General features: G+C 39.2%; 1 protein-coding gene across 1 annotated transcript in view; it reads left to right on the top strand.

Annotated features, from left to right (window-relative positions):
* The window catches only part of LOC149127562 (dolichyl-diphosphooligosaccharide--protein glycosyltransferase subunit 4-like), a 72,890-nt gene extending 56,540 nt beyond the window's left edge, over positions 1-16,350 (top strand). Inside the window, exon 2 of the mRNA XM_089328719.1 lies at positions 15,966-16,350. Within this exon, the coding sequence (XP_089184845.1) occupies positions 15,966-16,042 (77 nt within the window). The 3' untranslated portion in view covers positions 16,043-16,350. The remainder of the gene's footprint in view (positions 1-15,965) is intronic.
* Positions 16,351-19,846: the final 3,496 nt, after the last annotated feature.

Below are 19,846 nucleotides of genomic sequence, written 5' to 3' on the forward strand. Positions count from 1 at the left end.
GCAAGGAGAGAAAGAGAGAGAGGGAGAGGAAGAGCGAGAGAGAGAAAGGAGATCTTCACTCCACTGGTTCATTTTGCAAATGACTGCAACAACCAGGTCTGAGACAGGCAGAATCTAGGAGCAAGGGCCTCCATCCAGGTCTGCTACATGGCTGGCATGGGCACAAGCACTTGGGTCATCTTTTTCTGCCTTCCCAGATGCATTAGCAGGAAGCTGGATAGGAAGTAGAGCATCCAAGTAGCCTTCCAGTGTGGTGTGGACTAGCCTGCTTTGCACACAATGCCCTCCCACCCCTGCCCCACCCCTGCCAGCCCCTTTAATGCAGACATGACAAAGTTTGAAACCTTTCTTACCAGGAGTATGGTCATAAAGATTGTACTTAAACTTAGGCATCCAAGGAGCCATTACAAGATCATTAATATATTTTATTATTTTTAATTAACTCTTTTGTGGGGAGCAACTCGGACTAGACTAAGTTACTGGAATTAAGACTTATTCTATGCATCTGCTCTCCCACAATACGGCGCTGGGAGAGGAGTAAACAACTTCTACACAGGTGCCTCCAGTTCAACCAATAAACTGTAGGACCTGCTCCTGATTGGAGGAGAGCAGTGTACTCGGCGTGTGGGTAGCAGAGTTGGGATTGGTGGAAGAGGACTATAAAGGAGGAGAGAGACAACATGCACTAGGAACATCTAAGGGGAACATCTAAGAGGAACACCTGTGCAGCCCCCGAGAGAGCCGGCCGGCGGTGTGCCGCTCCCCTGCGGAAGTGAGGAAAGTGGCAGGGGGAATTGCCCTTCCACGGAGGTGGAAGGGACAGTAGCCAACCCGGGAAGAACCAGCAGCAAACCCGGGGAGGGCCGAGCAGACAAAAGAACAGTGCAGGGTCCTGTGTCGTTCCTCCGTGAAGAGTGGGAGCGACATAATGGTGCCGTGACTCGGATAGGAAGCCTAGGAGCGACACTCTTTCCTTGTACTAATCTCTCTGCCAGTTTCCAGGAAAAGATAATTTGAAAAGAAGACTTTGTTCTTACCTTAGTGGAGATAATTGTCTAAAAAGAGAGTAGACATTAAAATATCCTATCTCTATAATGAGGTGGAAACTACAGAAGGGAAATGAAAGGGTTTATTAGAGCAACTAAAGGATAACTAATCAATCAGTGTAGGCATAAAGCTGGTGTTGAAGAGATCCTCTCAAAGAAGAAGCGTCTCCAAAGCAACCTGGGAAATGAACAGGAGGCAGAGTGATTCTGAAGTGGGAAGAAGCTTCTGCCTTAGGATATCCATAAAACCAAAGAGAGTGCTTAATAGTTACAGTAAAATTAGTTTAGAGAGAACAGCATAGGATGAGAACAGAAAAATCAGCACAGGCCAAACCCAATGGGCCTTGTAGATTAAATTTTAGAGTCAATAGCCTGGTACTAACATTAAAATCAAACCATGAGTGTTCCCGGTAAACTCAATTATTAGTTAACGAATGGTGTGATACTACTGTTGTAATTAATTTATACATTCTTCTAAAATCTAGTTCAGTAGAAATTCATATTTTTCTTCAAGCTGCTTTTTTTAACTTCTTCACTTCTTTCAATTATTTTAGAATCTTGTATTCAGTAGGGAATTAGGAAAGCACGTTATATTCTGTAATATGTTAATTAACTGAACATTAAGCATTTAGCAATTTCACCACTTTGTACTTGTTCTGGTTATCTGACATTTTCATTTTAAGACCGCAGTGACTAATCTGGCTTTTAGTTCATAAAATGCCAAAATGCCTTATCCATGAGACTTGCTCTTGATTCTTCATACCTCTGACATATAAGCACTCTAACACTTTGGTTGCTACTATATCTATAGTTTTGGTTCTAGATTGACTTTTTGTATAAATAAAAATGAAATAAATTAAGTTGGTAGCATAAATACCATTTTATTGTTAATTTGTGTAAATACCAAATCACAGAACTCTCAACACCACCCAGGTCTTTATACTGGAAGAGAAAGCATCAGTTAGCTGGTTCTTTCTGTAGCTCAGATTCTATGACTTCTATTATTAGCTTATGATTATTCTCTTCAAAGTCATGATATTTATTAATATTATGCTTGGGTATCAAAAAAACGTAAACATTTTTTCTTCCATAAAAATTTAGGGAAGGCTATTCATATAAATTATAGTTATGAAATTAAGCAGCTATGTATATAATCTTGAGTAAAAGATTATCTTTTACCTGAAATTGAATATATATTCAATCAACATTATTTTGAGGCTCTGAGGTAGATGGGCAATCTGTGTTCTTTAAAAATGGTTCCTGTAATCTGTGTGCTTTTACTTATCCATATAGTAAAAATCAGATCTAATTAAAGCAATAATAATAATATCATGTATAGACATTTGCTGATGGCTGGATGTGTGTGTGTGTGTGTGTGTATCTACATATCCATAAAGGCCTTCAATTTGAAGTTTTATGCTAATAATACTAGTTTTTATCTCTCTTATTAGTTTCAGGCTTTCCTAAGTACTTCTCAGAGAGACTGTGTGTCTTGCAGGTCTTTCAGCTGTTGGTGTGGTAGTAAAGTGTGGGGAAACAGAAGCTTTCTGTAATTTTAGGATTAAAACTAATCCTAAAATTGTGTCCCTGGTTTGTGACCCTGTAAGTATTTAGTATCTTTGGTTCCCAATTTTGTTGGGACTTCAAGCCTAAATGGAGCAAAACAACGACAAATATTCTCCCCCTTTGTGATAAAGTTACATTAAGTCTTTTTACCTGGAAGTAAGCCCTTGTTTCTAGAATGGCCTGAGTGTGTTTTCAGACTCCCCTCACCCTGACATGAACTTAAGGGAACTTGCCTGCCTCCACACCAGAACCTTGTGTGGTTTTTGTTACCCTGGAAATAAAACACTGTACTAAAGATGAGAAACACATCATTATTTCTTTGTTACTATTACTACTTCTGTTTCATCAATTTTATATATAAATTAAAGTAACATTAACATTTCTAAGCTGTATGAAAATATATCATAAAACAGTAGTGTATTCATCTGCTTTAGTTCTACAGTTATCATGAGCTCTGCTTTTCTGCAGCTTACATTTGTAAAAATGTAGATAGAAATAGGTGTCAGGGAGGCAAGATGGTGGAATAGGAAGGGAGCACACTGATACTTCGGGGAGAGACAGTTTAATAAAAGTGGAGATACTGCAGGTTCAAGGAAGAGTAGGGGAGGAAACAGCAGAAGAAACTCTTCCAGAACGCGTGATTCACAGTGGACCTGCGTGGAGAGTGTGGGAGCCCACAGTTCGGGACACCAGCACCAGACTCAACACACAAGCGCTGGAACGCGAGGTGAGCCGAACCTCAATAGCCTGAGACACCGGCAGGCAAGTGGAGAGAGGAGACTAGAGGGAACGACCCCGGGGGGGGGGGGGTTCACCAGGCTAACTGGAAGAGAGAGAGAAAAAAAAAAGGTGACTGGTACGGACACGGGTTTCTCTCTCTCTGCTCACCTCTCAAGGGCGAGCAAGACAAAGAGCAGGCGCCATCTTGGACATACATCATAAGCAGAGCGACCTCAGGTCTGCACCGGCCCTGAGCCTAGCAGAAAAACCTGACTCTGGGCGGGGCAAATTAACAGGAGATTAGGACCTAGTAAATTTGTGGTGCTACTGCACTGAGACTGTGAAAAAAGAGACAGTGGGGGAGAGAACACACGGAATTCACGTGAGTACACTCCAGAGACGCTACAATTCCATAACTTTGGCAACCCAGTGGGAGACTGAAGGAGAATTTGAGCCCACTCTGAGGGCAGAACAGATTCCCTGTGGGGTCCTTGGGAAAGAGCTTCTGATCTCTGGCTCCTGTGGGTATATCATTTGCCTGCTAACTACCTCCAACTTCGTTCAGCTGTGCGGAATTACTTCCCCTTTGAAACAAAAAAAGAAAGAGAGAGAGAGATCTATCACGCCTAACCTGGGAGTGTCACCTTTGGCACACCAAACAGAGCTCTCAGGCCACACCCATCTCAAACCTCTAGGGCTCCATCAAAAACAGTCCACTTAATCTAGAGTCATAGTATAACAAGAAAAAGCACCACAGTGAAGAAACCAAATATCTCCAATATGCCAAATAACAAAACCAAGGTAATAAAAACAAGGAAGTCACCATGACTTCCCCAAATGAAAAAGACACCCCAATTCAAGATTATGAAGATGATGAGATAGAAGAAATGCAAGAAGCACATCTCAAAAAATTGATAAGAACATTAAGAAGTTCTCAAAAACAAATTCTTGAACTACAGAAATCCTTAATGGACAAGATAGAAAATCTCTCTCGTGAAAAATGAAATATTAAGGAGGAATCAAAATGAAAGGAAACAACTAGTACAACAGGAAACTGGGATAGTGACGAGAAATCATAATGAAGTGAAGAATTCAATAGATCAAATGAAAAACACAATAGAGAGCCTTACAAACAGAATGGGTGAAGCAGAAGAGAGAATATCGGACTTAGAAGACAGAGAACAGGAAAGGATACAGTCAGACCAAAGAAAAGAAGAGGAAATTAGAAATCTAAAACATATTGTCGGGAATCTTCAGGATACTATTAAAAAACCCAACATTCGGGTTCTGGGAGTTCCTGAAGGCATGGAGAGGGAGAAAGGATTAGAAGGTCTTTTTAGTGAGATATTAGGAGAAAATTTTCCAGGTTTGGAGAAGGACAGAGAAATCCTAGTACAGGAAGCTTACAGAACCCCTAATAAACACGACCAAAAGAGATCCTCACTACGACACGTTGTAATTAAACTCTCCACAGTGAAACATAAAGAAAAGTTCCTAAAATGTGCAAGAGAGAAACGTCAGATTACTCTCAGAGGATCTCCAATCAGACTCACAGCTGACTTCTCAGCAGAAACCCTACAAGCTAGGAGGGAATGGCGAGACGTAGCCCAGGTACTAAGAGAGAACAACTGCCAGCCCAGAATATTATATCCTGCAAAGCTATCATTTGTGAATGAAGGTGAAATAAAGACTTTTCATAGCAAACAGAAATTGAAAGAATTTGTCGCCACTTGTCCAGCCCTGCAAAAGATGCTTAAAGATGTGTTACACACAAAAACACAGAAACACACTCATCAATATGAAAGAAGGTAAAGGAAGGAAACCTCACAGCAAAAGATCACAGGGAATTCAAAGCATATATTAGAACTTATCTTCAGCAAATGGCAGGGAAAAGTTACCACTTATCATTAGTCACATTGAACGTTAATGGCCTGAACTGTCCAGTTAAAAGACACAGATTGGCTGATTGGGTTAAGGAACAAAACCCATCTATTTGCTGCTTACAAGAAACACATCTTTCCAACAAAGATCCATACAGACTGAAAGTGAAAGGCTGGAAAAAGATATACCATGCCAACAGAAATGAAAAAAGGGCGGGCGTAGCCATCTTGATATCGGACTTAAAGGGAGACTTAGACCCCAATACAATAGTACTGGGGGACTTCAATACTCCACTCTCAGAAACAGACAGATCAACAAGACAGAAGATCAACAAACATACAGTAGATTTAAACGACACTATAGCCCAAATGGATCTAACAGATATATACAGAACTTTCAATCCTACAGCTAAAGATTTTACATTCTTCTCAGCAGTACATGGAACCTTCTCTAGGATTGACCACATACTAGGCCATAAAGCAAGTCTCAGCAAATTCAAAAGAATTAGAATCATACCATGCAGCTTCTCAGACCATAAAGGAATGAAGTTGGAAATTAGCAACTCAGGAATCCCTAGAGCATACGCAAACACATGGAGATTGAACAACATGCTCCTGAATGAACAATGGGTCATAGAAGAAATCAAAAGAGAAATCAAAAATTTTCTGGAAATAAATGAGGATAACAGCACAACATACCAAAACTTATGGGACGCAGCAAAAGCAGTGTTAAGAGGAAAGTTTATATCAATAGGTGCCTACATCAAGAAATTGGAAAGGCACCAAATAGATGAGCTTTCAATTCACCTCAAGGATTTAGAAAACCTACAGCAAACCAGACCCAAATCTAGTAGGAGAAGAGAAATAATTAAAATCAGAGAAGAAATCAACAGGATTGAATCCAAAAACACATTACAAAAAATCAGCCAAACGAGGAGCTGATTTTTTGAAAAAATAAACAAAATTGACACCCCTTTGGCCCAACTAACTAAAAAAAGAAGAGAAAAGACCCAAATCAATAAAATCAGAGATGAAAAAGGAAACATAACAACAGACGCCACAGAAATAAAAAGAATCATCAGAAATTACTACAAGGACTTGTATGCCAGCAAACAGGGAAACCTATCAGAAATGGATAGATTCCTGGACACATGCAACCTACCTAAATTGAACCAGGAAGACATCGAAAACCTAAACAGACCCATAACTGAGACAGAAATTGAAACAGTAATAAAGGCCTCCCAACAAAGAAAAGCCCAGGACCAGATGGATTCACTGCTGAATTCTACCAAACATTTAAAGAAGAACTGACTCCAATTCTTCTCAAACTATTCAGAACAATCGAAAAAGAGGGAATCCTCCCAAATTCTTTCTATGAAGCCAGCATCACCTTAATTCCTAAGCCGGAAAAAGATGCAGCACTGAAAGAGAATTACAGACCAATATCCCTGATGAACATAGACGTAAAAATCCTCAATAAAATTCTCGCCAATAGAATGCAACAACACATCAGAAAGATCATCCACCCAGACCAAGTGGGATTTATCCCTGGTATGCAGGGATGATTTAATGTGCGCAAAACAATCAATGTGATACACCACATTAACAGACTGCAGAAGAAAAACCATATGATTATCTCAATAGATGCCGAGAAAGCATTTGATAAAATACAACACCCGTTCATGATGAAAACTCTAAGCAAACTGGGTATGGAAGGAACATTCCTCAATACAATCACAGCAATTTATGAAAAACCCACAGTCAACATCCTATTGAATGGGGAAAAGTTAGAAGCATTTCCACTGAGATCTGGTACCAGACAGGGATGCCCACTCTCACCACTGCTATTCAATATAGTTCTGGAAGTTCTAGCCAGAGCTATTAGGCAAGAAAAAGAAATTCAAGGGATACAAATTGGGAAGGAAGAACTCAAACTATCCCTCTTTGCAGATGATATGATTCTTTATTTAGGGGACCCAAAGAACTCTACTAAGAAACTATTGGAACTCATAGAAGATTTTGGCAAAGTAGCAGGGTATAAAATCAATGCACAAAAATCAACAGCCTTTGTATGCACAGACAATGCCATGGCTGAGGAAGAACTTCTAAGATCAATCCCATTCACAATAGCTACAAAAACAATCAAATACCTTGGAATAAACTTAACCAAGGACGTTAAAGATCTCTACGATGAAAACTACAAAACCTTAAAGAAAGAAATAGAAGAGGATACCAAGAAATGGAAATATCTTCCATGCTCATGGATTGGAAGAATCAATATCATCAAAATGTCCATTCTCCCAAAAGCAATTTATAGATTCAATGCAATACCAATCAAGATACCGAAGACCTTCTTCTCAGATCTGGAAAAAATGGTGCTGAAATTTATATGGAGGCACAAGAGACCTCGAATAGCTAAAGCAATCTTGTACAACAAAAACAAAGCCGGAGGCATCACAATACCAGATTTCAGGACATACTACAGGGCAGTTGTAATTAAAACAGCATGGTACTGGTACAGAAATAGATGGATAGACCAATGAAACAGAATTGAAACACAAGAAATCAACCCAAACATCTACAGCCTACTTATATTTGATCAAGGATCCAAAACCAATCCCTGGAGTAAGGACAGTCTATTCAATAAATGGTGCTGGGAAAACTGGATTTCCATGTGCAGAAGCATGAAGCAAGACCCCTACCTTACACCTTACACAAAAATCCACTCAACATGGATTAAAGACCTAAATCTACGACCTGACACCATCAAGTTTTTAGAGAACATTGGAGAAACCCTTCAAGATATTGGCACAGGCAAAGAGTTTCTGGAAAAGACCCGGGAGGCACAGGCAGTCAAAGCCAAAATCCACTATTGGCATTGCCTCAAATTGAGAAGTTTCTGTACTGCAAAAGAAACAGTCAGGAGAGTGAAGAGACAACCGACAGAATGGGAAAAAATATTTGCAAACTATGCAACAGATAAAGGGTTAATAACCAGAATCTACAAAGAGATCAAGAAACTCCAGAAAAACAAAACCAACAACCCACTTAAGAGATGGGCCAAGGACCTCAATAGACATTTTTCAAAAGAGGAAATCCAAATGGCCAACAGGCACATGACAAAATGTTCAAGGTCAATAGGCATCAGAGAAATGCAAATCAAAACCACAATGAGGCTTCACCTCAACCCAGTTAGAATGGCTCACATACAGAAATCTACCAACAACAGATGCTGGCGAGGATGTGGGGAAAAAGGGACACTAACCCACTGTTGGTGGGAATGCAAACTGCTCAAGCCACTATGGAAGTCAGTCTGGAGATTCCTCAGAAACCTGAATATAACCCTACCGTTCGACCCAGCCATCCCACTCCTTGGAATTTACCCAAAGGAATTTAAATTGGCAAACAAAAAAGCGGTCTGCACCCTAATGTTTATTGCAGCACAATTCACAATAGCCAAGACCTGGAACCAACCTAAATGCCCATCAACGGTAGACTGGATAAAGAAATTATGGGATATGTACTCTTTAGAATACTATACGGTAGTGAGAAACAACGAAATCCAGTCATTTGCAACAAAATGGAGGAATCTGGAACACATCATGCTGAGTGAAATAAGCCAGTCCCAAAGGGACAAATACCATATGTTCTCCCTGATCGGTGACAACTGACTGAACACCAAAAAGGAAACCTGTTGAAGTGAAATCGACACTATGAGAAACGGTGACTTGATCAGCATAGCCCTGACTGTTAATGAACAACTTAATACATTATCCCTCTTAGTAGTTTTTTTTGTCTGTTCTACTTAATATGACTGGTTTAATTCTGTAATTAATACATAGTTATTCTTAAGTGTTGAAAATTAACTGAAATGTGATCCCTGTTAAACATAAGAGTGGGAATAAGAGAGGGAAGAGATGTACAATTTGGGACATGCTCAAGCTGACTTGCCCCAAATGGTAGAGTTAGAAACATACCAGGGGACTCCAATTTAATCCCATCAAGGTGGCATGTACCAATGCATCTCACTAGTCCAAGTGATCAATTTCAGTTCACAATTGATCATAATTAAAGGACTAAGAGTCAAAGGGAGCACATAAACAAGTCTAGTACCTGCTAATACTAACCGATAGAATAAATAAAGCGGAGAGTGATCCAACATGGGAAGTGAGATACTCAGCAGACTCATAGAATGGTGGATGTCCTAAACAGCACTCTGGCCTCAGAATCAGCCCTTAAAGGCATTCCGATCTGGCTGAAAAGCCCATGAGAGTATTTCAGGCATGGAAAGCCAAGACACTCTGGCAAAACAAACAAACAAACAAAAACAACAACAACAACAAAAAAAAAAAAAACAAAAAAACAAAAAAACACCACCTAAATGAAAGATCTCTGTGAGTGAGATCCCAGTGGAAAGAACAGGTCTTCAAAGAAGGAGGTACCTTTCTCTGAAGGGAGGAGAGAACCTCCACTTTGACTATGACCTTGTCTGAACAAGATAAGAGTCGGAGAACTCAAGGGGCTTCCATAGCCTTGGAAACTCATGACTGGTGCATAGGGAGATTACTGATGCCATAAAAAGGAGTGTCAATTTGTAAAGTCAACAACAGGAGTCACTGTGCACTTACTCCTCATGTAGGATCTCTGTCCTTAATGTGCTGTACATTGAGACTTAATGCTATAATGAGTACTCAAACAATATATTTCACTTTGTGTTTCTATGGGGGTGCAAACTGTTGAAAGCTTTACTTAATGTATACTAAACTGATCTTCTGTAAAAAAGAAAAAGGAAGAAATTATCAATTCCCAACTTGACTCTCACTGGGATTAAACATGACAATAGGTCTGATCTGATTTCATCATCATTTAAAAAATCATCTATTCTTTTGTGGAGCAAAATTTGGTCTTGTGGGGCAATCTGTTGAAATCTTTACTTAATGTATGCTAAACTGATCTTCTGTATATAAAGAGAATCGAAAATTAATCCTCATATGAATGTAAGGGGAGAGGGAGTGGGAAAGGGGATGGTTGCGGTGGGAGGGACGTTATGGGGGGGAAGCCATTGTAATCCATAAGCCGTACTTTGGAAATTTATATTCATTAAATAAAAGTTAAAAATCAATAAATTAATTAATTAATTAAAAAAAGAAATAGGTGTCAGAAAAAAATCATTATAAGCATCAATTGAATATTTCATTGCTTCTCTGTGGATTGATTGTTACAATATCAAAAGTATTATTCATAGACTCATAGACTTAGTAGAATGATATTGAGTGTTTCCAAAAGTGTTTTTGGAGCTTCTGGTTTTAGCTTTGACATATAGGACCTTAGGAGTTCTCATATCATCATGACAAGATGCTGAACAAACTGATATCCAATGACTTTTTTGGAGCCATCAGGGGACTAAAATCACAGGGCAACCAAATACCTTCCCTGAAAATAAAATTTAATGATCTATTCTGTGAAATATGTTTACTCAGTTTTTAAAATGAAATTTGAAGATGTTACACATCCCGCAGTAATTATTCACTAAAATCGCAGAGTAATCATTACTCCTAAATCCAGAAAGATTGGCAAGTCCAAATTCACAGCCCATATCTGCTTACCTGGAGCAGAACTGAGTGAAGTTGTAAAGTGGTTGTAACACTAACAAGGACAGTTTGATGGACTGCGAGAAGCTGAATTTGAACTAGCATGAGAGTGAGAGTGCAGAACTAGAGTCTACAGGGACCTCACACTATTATGGGTTTCACATTTGAATTAGTCTGGGTGCTTCATAGAAACAAACAATAGGATATTTGTAGATTTAGATTTATATACATGAGGAGGATTTCTATGAAGAAACCACTTAGGTGATTCGAGTTTGAGAATTTTCCTGAGTAGCTGTCTATAAGATGGAAACTGGTAACATAGCTCAGTTCAGTTTCAGAGGTCTCATATACAAGGTAACCAATGATATTTCTCCAGTTCAAGGAAGAAGGCCTGCCTGGGAAATGGGACATTGGAGATATGTGGGCATTGATCTAAGTCTTAGAGTCTAGAGGACTGCGTTGTGGCATAATGGGTTAAGTCAAGCCTGTGATACTGGCATCCCATATGGGTGCTCGTTCAAGTCCTGGCTGCTCCTCTTCCATCTATCTTCCTGATAATGTGCCTGGGAAAGCAGTGGAGGATGGTCCAAGTATTTGGGCCCCTGTACCCACGTGGGAGACCCAGATGAAGTTCCTGGCTCCTCACTTCGGCCTGGCCCAGGCCCAGCCATTGCACCCATTGGAGAGTGAACCACAGAATGTATTCTCTCTCTCTGTAACTCTGATTTTTCAAATAAATAAAAATACTATTTAAAAATAAAATTAAAAAATTAAAGAAAAAATAGTGTCTTAGCATCTAAAGACCAGAGGCGAGAGAACATGATGTGTCACATTCCTCTGCTTTTTTTTTTTAATCTAAGCCTTCAGCTGATTGAGTAATTCCCATCTACATTAAATGAGGGCATTCTTTTTTCTTTCTTTTTTTTTTTTTTTTTTTTTTTTGACAGGCAGAGTGGACAGTGAGAGAGAGAGAGACAGAGAGAAAGGTCTTCCTTTTCCGTTGGTTCACTCCCCAATGGCCGCTGCGGCCAGCGAACTGCGGCTGGTGCACAGCACTGATCCAAAGCCAGGAGCCAGCTGCTTCTCCTGGTCTCCCATGGGGTGCAGGGCCCAAGCACTTGGGCCATCCTCCACTGCACTCCTGGGCCACAGCAGAGAGCTGGACTGGAAGAGGAGCAACTGGAACAGAATCCGGCGCCCCGACAGGGACTAGAACCCGGTGTGCTGGCGCCGCAGGCGGAGAATTAGCCAAGTGAACTGTGGCACCGGCCGAGCGCATTCTTTTTATTTAACTTATCTTTTATTTGAAAGGCAGAGTTACAGAGTGGGAAGAGACAGAGATCTTGCATCTGCTGGTACTCTCCCAAAAAGCCACAATGACCAAGGCTGTGCCAGGCCTAAACCAGGAAACTAGAGCTTCTTCTGGGCCTCCCACGTGGGTGCAGGTGTTCAAGGACCTGAACCATCTTCTGCTGCTTTCCCAGGTGTATTAACAGGGAACTGGATCAGAAGTGGAGTAGCTGAGCCTTGAACTAGTGCCCATATGGTGTGCTGGCTTCAATAGCTTAATCCACTACATCACATCACTGACGCTAGGTGAGGTCATCTACCTCACTCCTTCAGATACCAGTCTGCTCTGCAAGCATCTTCACAGACACACTCAGAAATAATGCTATATTAGCTATCTAGGGGTCACTTGGTACAGTCAAGTTGACACAACCATCACCCATGCACTCTTTTTCAACTGGGCACCTTTATTCATCTCCTTAAACCATACTTAATTGACAACTAAAGAAAGTAATAAGGTTATTGACATAATAACATAATATAACTTTCATACAAGCAAAAGACACTAACTCCTTCCAAACAAGAAGTGGTAAAATTCTCGATTGATTTGAACTCTTCTTGATATCCGACAACTTAAGTACTATGGTGTAACATTAATAATATAAATAGTCTGGAATAAAATCAATACATCTTATATGATAAGGAAGTCAGAGAAAGGAGAAAAAGACAAATATATACACCCATAAATATTCACAGAAAAAGAAGAATAGACACTCATGAAAGTTACAGTCTTCATTCTATGACTGGTCAGATGGAGCAGCGAGTATTTGTAACTCCCCCTTTCACATTACCTATTTCGCATTCCCTTTTTCCTTCAGCAGTAGTCTCAGTTGATTGTGATGATCTATGGTGAGGCGCCACAAACCTTTATTTCCGTTTTTTTTAAGATTTGTTTATTTAGGGGCCCACGCCGTGGCTCACTTGGTTAATCCTCCGCTTGCAGCACTGGCATCCCATATGGGCATGGGGTTCTAGTCCCGGTTGCTCCTCTTCCAGTCCAGCTCTCTGCTGTGGCCCGGGAAGGCAGTGGAAGATGGCCCAAATGCTTGGGCCCTGCACCCGCATGGGAGACCAGGAGGAAGCTCCTGGCTCCTGGTTTCCGATCTGCCTAGCTCTTGCCATGGCGGGCATTTGGAGGGTGAACCAACGGAAGGAAGACCTCTCTCTCTGTCTCTAGCTCTCTCTCTCTGTCTATAACTCTACCTGTCAAATAAAAAAAAAAGATTTATTTATTTATTTATTTGAAAGAGTTACACAGAGAGAGTAGAGGCAGAGAGAGAGAGAGAGAGAGAGATCGCCCATCCGGTGGTTCACTCTCCAGTTGGCCGCAATGGCTGGAGCAGCGCCATTCCAAAGCCAGGAGCCAGGAGCCAGGGGCTTCTTCTGGGTCTTCCCATGCAGGTTCAGGAGCCCAAGGACTTGGGCCATCTTCCATTGCTTTCGCAAGTTGTAGCAGAGAGCTGGATGGGAAGAGGAGCAGCCAGGACTAGATCTGGTGCCCATATGGGATGCCGGTGCTTCAGGCCAAGACGTTAACCCACTGTGCCACGGTGCTGGCTCCAAGCCTTTATTTCTGAAGGGTCTTAGCCATTAGCAGTCCTTTCTGGAATTGGTTGTAGTAGTTTTCCACACTACAATAGTGGTATTTTATTCTGAACTCACCCAACACTTTTCAAAATTGTGTTGTTTTATAGTGAAAACATTAGATATAATGTAGGTTCTGATGATCATGGAGATGAAGTAACTTACCTCAGTCACCTAACTTACTAATGGAGTATTTGTGATTCCAATCTTCAATTCCAACATCATTCTTTTCATCTTAAATGCATATTCAAAGTATTGTTAGAAGAGTTATCCTATTTTCATGTAAAATTTTATGGAGAACCCAAATGTTTCAAAGATTATACAAAAAAAAAAATCAGAGTTCACTCAGTGCTATGATTTGGATATGGCTTGAGGGTCTCCCAAGGTTCATATGTTTAATTTTAATCCCCATTGTGAGGTGTTAGTGGGAGAAAACTGACTCCAACCCTGGTGTTAGAAGGTGGGGCTTTTGGGATGTCATTGAAATTAGGTAAACCGGTAGAATGGAGCTCCCATGATTGAATCCTGGTAGCTTTATCAGAAGAGGAAGAGAGCAATTACACAGACAGACATGTGCTTCCTGTCTCTTGTTATTTGATGCCATTTGCCACCTTGAGACTCTGCCAGCAAGAAGGCCATCATCCAGATAGGAACCATTGAGCCTCCAGGACTCAGAGTAAAATAAACCTCATTTCTGTATAAAGTTAGCCTGTTTCAGATATTATATTATAGTAAAAAGGACATACACAACTAAAAGTATATACAAGGATGATTCAAAATGCTGAAGAGAAAAATGCAATTAGATGATGTTTAGTTTGTGTAAAAATTTTGAGATCCATGCATATTTTTCATAATACGTATTTTCCTTGAACAGTTTGAAGACTTCTCATATCTTCAGTGTTTGGAAGAAATGTCTCATGAATGTCTGCTATTAGTTGAATACCACTGCATTATATAATACAACTTCCACACAAGTATTGATTCCACAACTACTTTAGTTCTACTTGAAAATTAAAAATACATTTTGTCGTATAGACTTTTAAAACTTTATGTTCAGGGCAGAGCTTGGCACCGTGGTTAAGGCGCTGCTAACAATGCCTGCACTCCCTGTTAGGAGTGCCTGTGTTTGAGTCTCAGCTCTACTTGCATGTGCAGCTTCCTACTAAAGCACACCCTGGGAGGCAGCAGGTGATGGCTTACATACTTAGGTTCCTGCCAACCATATGATAGACCTGATTTGAGTTCTGGACTCCTAGCTTAAGCCTGACCCAGCTCTGGCTACTGCAGGCAGTTGGGGGAGTGAAGCCGCAGATGGAAGCTCTGTTTGTCTCTCTGCCTTTCAAATAAATAAAAATAAAAATTTACATCAATGCACCCATTCGTTTATCAAAAAACATTGATTGGTATAATATTGGGATGAAACTGTTACAGAGATATCCAATTAAAAAATGTCACTGCCTCACATAACCTGCAGTCTTTTTTATTTTTTTGCAAATTAGATGCAACATTAGCTTCCTATGGCTGCTGAAATAGCATATTTGTTTTTTCTCTCCACATTCCAAAGAACAGAAATATGAAGTCAGTGTCACTGGGGCCAAAATCCAGGTGTCATAGATTGCACTCCTCTGCAGACTCTAGGAGATAATTGGCTGCTCCAGTTTTTGGGTGGCTTGCCAGCTCCTTTGCTCATATCCTCATTACTCCGATTTCTTTCATTATGATCATATTGCTTTCTCTTCTATCTGTGTAATATCTCCCTCTGCCTCTCTCTTATAAGGACACATATGATTCCATGGAGGGCATGGAGAATCCATAATCATCTCCCTATCTCAGTATTGTTAATACGATCCCATCTACAAACTCTTTTGCAATATTAAATAACATCTACAGGTTTCCAGGATGAAGACACGGATATCTTTAGGTGTTATTATTCAGTATGCCACAATATACAAATATTAATCAAGGTTTTCACTCCTGGCATAACTTTGGCTATTAAGGCTATTTTATTGTTGGATTCTAGTTGATACATTTATCTTTAGCATTTTGGTATCTATGTATATGAATATTGATGTGGAATTTTGTTTTAGATTTTTTTCTTGTTTTGATGTGAATAATGCTAGCCTTAGATAATTTTCTGGATGAATGTAAGTAAAATATATACGGTTTTCCTGAATAATTGCAATGAAAAACCTGCCCCTTAAGATTTCTTTGTACGAAACTTTAAAACTACAAATTCGGGGTGTCGCTCTTCCTGCTCGTCGTTCTCCATCACTACGTGGCCGTCAACAACCCCAAGAAGCAAGAATGAAAGTGGCGCTTTCTCCGCCCTCAGGGTTCCAGGACATAGTCTGAGGCCACATGGAGGGTGTGAGGGGCCTCCACACTTCATCCCTCTGCCCATCACAGCATGCAAAGCAACTACACCTGGAGTTTTCCAAACAACTTTTATTTCCTCAAAGTCTTCCTTAACCCTATGGAACAAGAAGCTGCCACTGACTAGGGCCCAGAGTTAGGGGCTGCTTTCGCCCCACTTCTCCCCAATGCCCCTCCAATATAAAAATATAGTTATATTTTTTTGTGGTCCCCCCAAAAAAAAAAAAAAAAAAAAAAAACAAACTACAAATTCGGGCCGGTGCCGCGGCTCACTTGGCTAATCCTCCTCCTGCGGTGCCTGCACCTCGGGTTCTAGTCCCGGTTGGGGCACCGGTTCTGTCTCGGTTGCTCCTCTTCCAGTCCAGCTCTCTGCTGTGACCCGGGAAGGCAGTGGAGGATGGCCCAAGTGCTTGGGCCCTGCACCAGCATGGGAGACCAGGAGGAGCCACCTGGCTCCTGGCTTTGGATCGGCCAGGATCTCTTTCACTGTCTAACTCTGCCTGCCAAAAAAAAAAAAAAAAAAACAAAAACAAAAAAAAACAAAAAAAACCCAAACACTACAAATTCAATTTATTTGAAATATAGAGTGATAATAAGAGAATTTGTAAGGAAACTTTGTAAATTATGTATTTAATTATGTATTTGAAAGAATTTTCCCCATTTCTCCTGTATTAAAGTTCATTAGCAATAAGAGGATTTTTAGAATTCTGTGGCTCACTTGGTTAATCCTCTACCTGCAGTGCCAACATCCCATATGGGTGCCGGATTCTGTCCTGGTTGCTCCTCTTCCAGTCCAGCTCTTTGCTGTGGCCCGGGAGGGCAGTGGAGGATGGCCCAAGTGGATCCAGGCTGCTGGATCAGAAATGGAGCAGACAAGACTTGAACCGGTACCCATATGGGATGCTTGCACTGCAGGCCTGAGCTTTAACTCCCTATGCCATAGCACCAGTCCCTGTGATCTTTCTTATGTACATAATTTATTTAACTTGGGTTTAATTTGCTTTTCATTTCATTGTGTGTGTTTGTGTGTGTGTGTGTGAAAGTGTGTGTGTGAGAGAGAATGAGCACACTGAGGTCAATGATTCAAAACTTCCTGTTAATAGAGATGCTTATTATATGTTACTATCCAACTATGCTCTTGCCACATCATCAGAGTTTTGAGTTACTGTGTTTTCCTTTTCATTCAGGTCTAAACAATTTCTGATTTCCTCTTTCATGTATGTGTTCTTTAGAAAATTTTTATTTCATTTTCAGATATTGGTGAGTTATATTATTTTCCTAGGGTTGCTGTAACAAGTACCTGTACCGCACACTGAGTGGCTGAAAACAACAGAAGTTTATCTATTACTGTTATGGAAGACAAAGTCTGAAATCAGAGTGTCAGCAGAGCTGTGCTCACTCTGAGATGGAACAGAATGATTTTTTCTATCACTGGCTCCTGGGAGTGGCTGGTGTTCCTTGGCTACAATCACTTTAATCTCTGTCACTGTGTCTTCTTTGTGTCTTTGTCTTTAGTCTTTTTTTTTTTCTCATCTTTTAAAGACATCAGTCATAATGAAATATGGGCCCATCCTACTCCAGTGTGACCTAATTTTTCCTTAATTGGTTACATGTGCAATAATCCTATTGCCAAATAAAGTCATCTTCTGAAGTTTGGGGAAGAATATGAATTTTAGTGCAACCTATTCAATCCAGTGTAAGGATGTTTGAGATGTTTTTCTTTGTAACATTTTGGATTTCTATTTATTACCATTATGGCCAGATTACAAACTTTTAAAAATTATTTGAATCCTTTAAAATGTACTGAGATTGAAATTATGGAGCACATTAACAGTGGTAGTAATGGAATATAACTCAGCCATCAAAACAATGAAATTTGACATTTGCAACAAAATAGATGTAACTGGAGATCATTGTGCTATATGGGATAACCTTGACAGAGAAAAATAAACAGCACTTTTTCTCTCATATGTGGAAACTATATGTGTGAATGTACACATGCAATATTACTTGGTATATGGCTATGCATTAATGTTAATGTCATTTAACTATACCCTTTATATACTAACATGCCCTTCTTTCCTCATTTTATGATCTTTATCTTGGACCTCACATTATGTGATATTAATATATCCATTCCTGCTTTCAGATAGAGTGTGCATGCATATGTATATAATGTTCACATCTGTAGCAAATACGGCAGAATGTTACAAACTGTTAAATCCATTAAATCAATGTGTGCTCATTGATTTTTACTTCATACTTTTCTGGATCATTTGAAATATTTAAAAATAAAAGACATAAAGAGAGAATTCTAGAGCGCCTTACTTTTTCTCTTAGTAACTTAAAAATGTGATTCCTCTATCTTCATGCTTCCATGTGTCTGAAAAGCACCCTAATGTCCTTACTCTTTACTCTTCTGGAAGTGTGTCATTTTTCCCCTGTGGCTGTTTTTAAGATTTCCTTTTTGCCAGGTTTGGGAAAATAGATTGTGCTGTGTTTTATCAGATCTATGATTTCTGGCACAGGTTGAACTTCTTAAATCCACAGGTTTCTACTTTTGATTGAATTTAGAAAAAATTGTCCTAAAGTTCCTTAAAAAATGTTTGCAGACTCTCTGTTATCTCACATGGAGACTCAAATTACTTTCTTTTTTATTTTTATTTATCTTCTCTCCATGTTTACTTTTTGCTATGTTATCATCAACAATCTTTTCTTATGCTATGTCTGTCCCATGAAAGGTATTTTCATTTCAGATATTTTACTTTTTATTTTAGATATTCTTTTTGATTTTTAAAATATCTTCAATGCCACAATTATCCCACTTGAACATAATAAATGCTGCAATATTATTTTCTATTCATTTTAACATGCATAATGCCAATTTTTGTTGGAATTTTCTTTTAATTATTACTTATTCTTCCTGTCTATTTGCATTCATGACAAATATTGAGTGGATGACAGACATTGTAAATTTTGCCTTTTTTGTTTGCTGCAAATCTGTTTTACCATAAAGATTCCCATTTGATTCTCTGATGCAGTTATTTGACATTCTTTTGAAATCATAGTCTGGAATGCCATCAGATTAGTAAATTGGAGGGACCTTGGTACTTTCCTTTCCTTACTATTTCCCACATATTATTGTCCTTTGTTACTTCTTAGCCAGAATATTAGAAACCTTTTTTTTTTCTTGTGTATTTTTTTTTTGTTTTATTGGTTAATCTGAAAGGATCATAAGTACAGGTTCTACTTTTCTTCCTTGGCTAGAATTGTAATTCTAAATAATTGATTTTATTTATTTTTGTTTAATAATATATACTTTTAATATTATAAATTCTCCTTTATACAATAATGTAATTGCATCTCATATATTCAGGGTTCTTATTATGTCATTAAAATGTATTTGATGTTAATTTCATTTATTCCTTTGCACAAAAATGTTTTCTGCATTTTACAAATATACATAGATTTTAGTGATATATTTTTGCTTTTGAGTTCTGATTTATTTCTCTTTTTGTTAGAGAACCTAGTATGTATGTCTTTAATTGAGTCAAAGTTGTTTAGACTTTTTGCATAACATTTGATTTATTTTATTGAATATTCTCTGTGTTCTAGGAAAAAAAGTTGTTTCCCATTTATTGACATCAATGTTCTCTAAATATCATTATGTCACTTTGGTTGTGATGTTCACATTTTCTCTATCCTCACTGATTTACTTTCTACAGGTCCTATTGATTAC

Source organism: Oryctolagus cuniculus, chromosome 3 (genome assembly GCF_051225735.1).
Source record: "Oryctolagus cuniculus isolate XC-2025 breed Fujian yellow rabbit chromosome 3, ASM5122573v1, whole genome shotgun sequence".
Lineage (NCBI taxonomy): Eukaryota > Metazoa > Chordata > Mammalia > Lagomorpha > Leporidae > Oryctolagus > Oryctolagus cuniculus.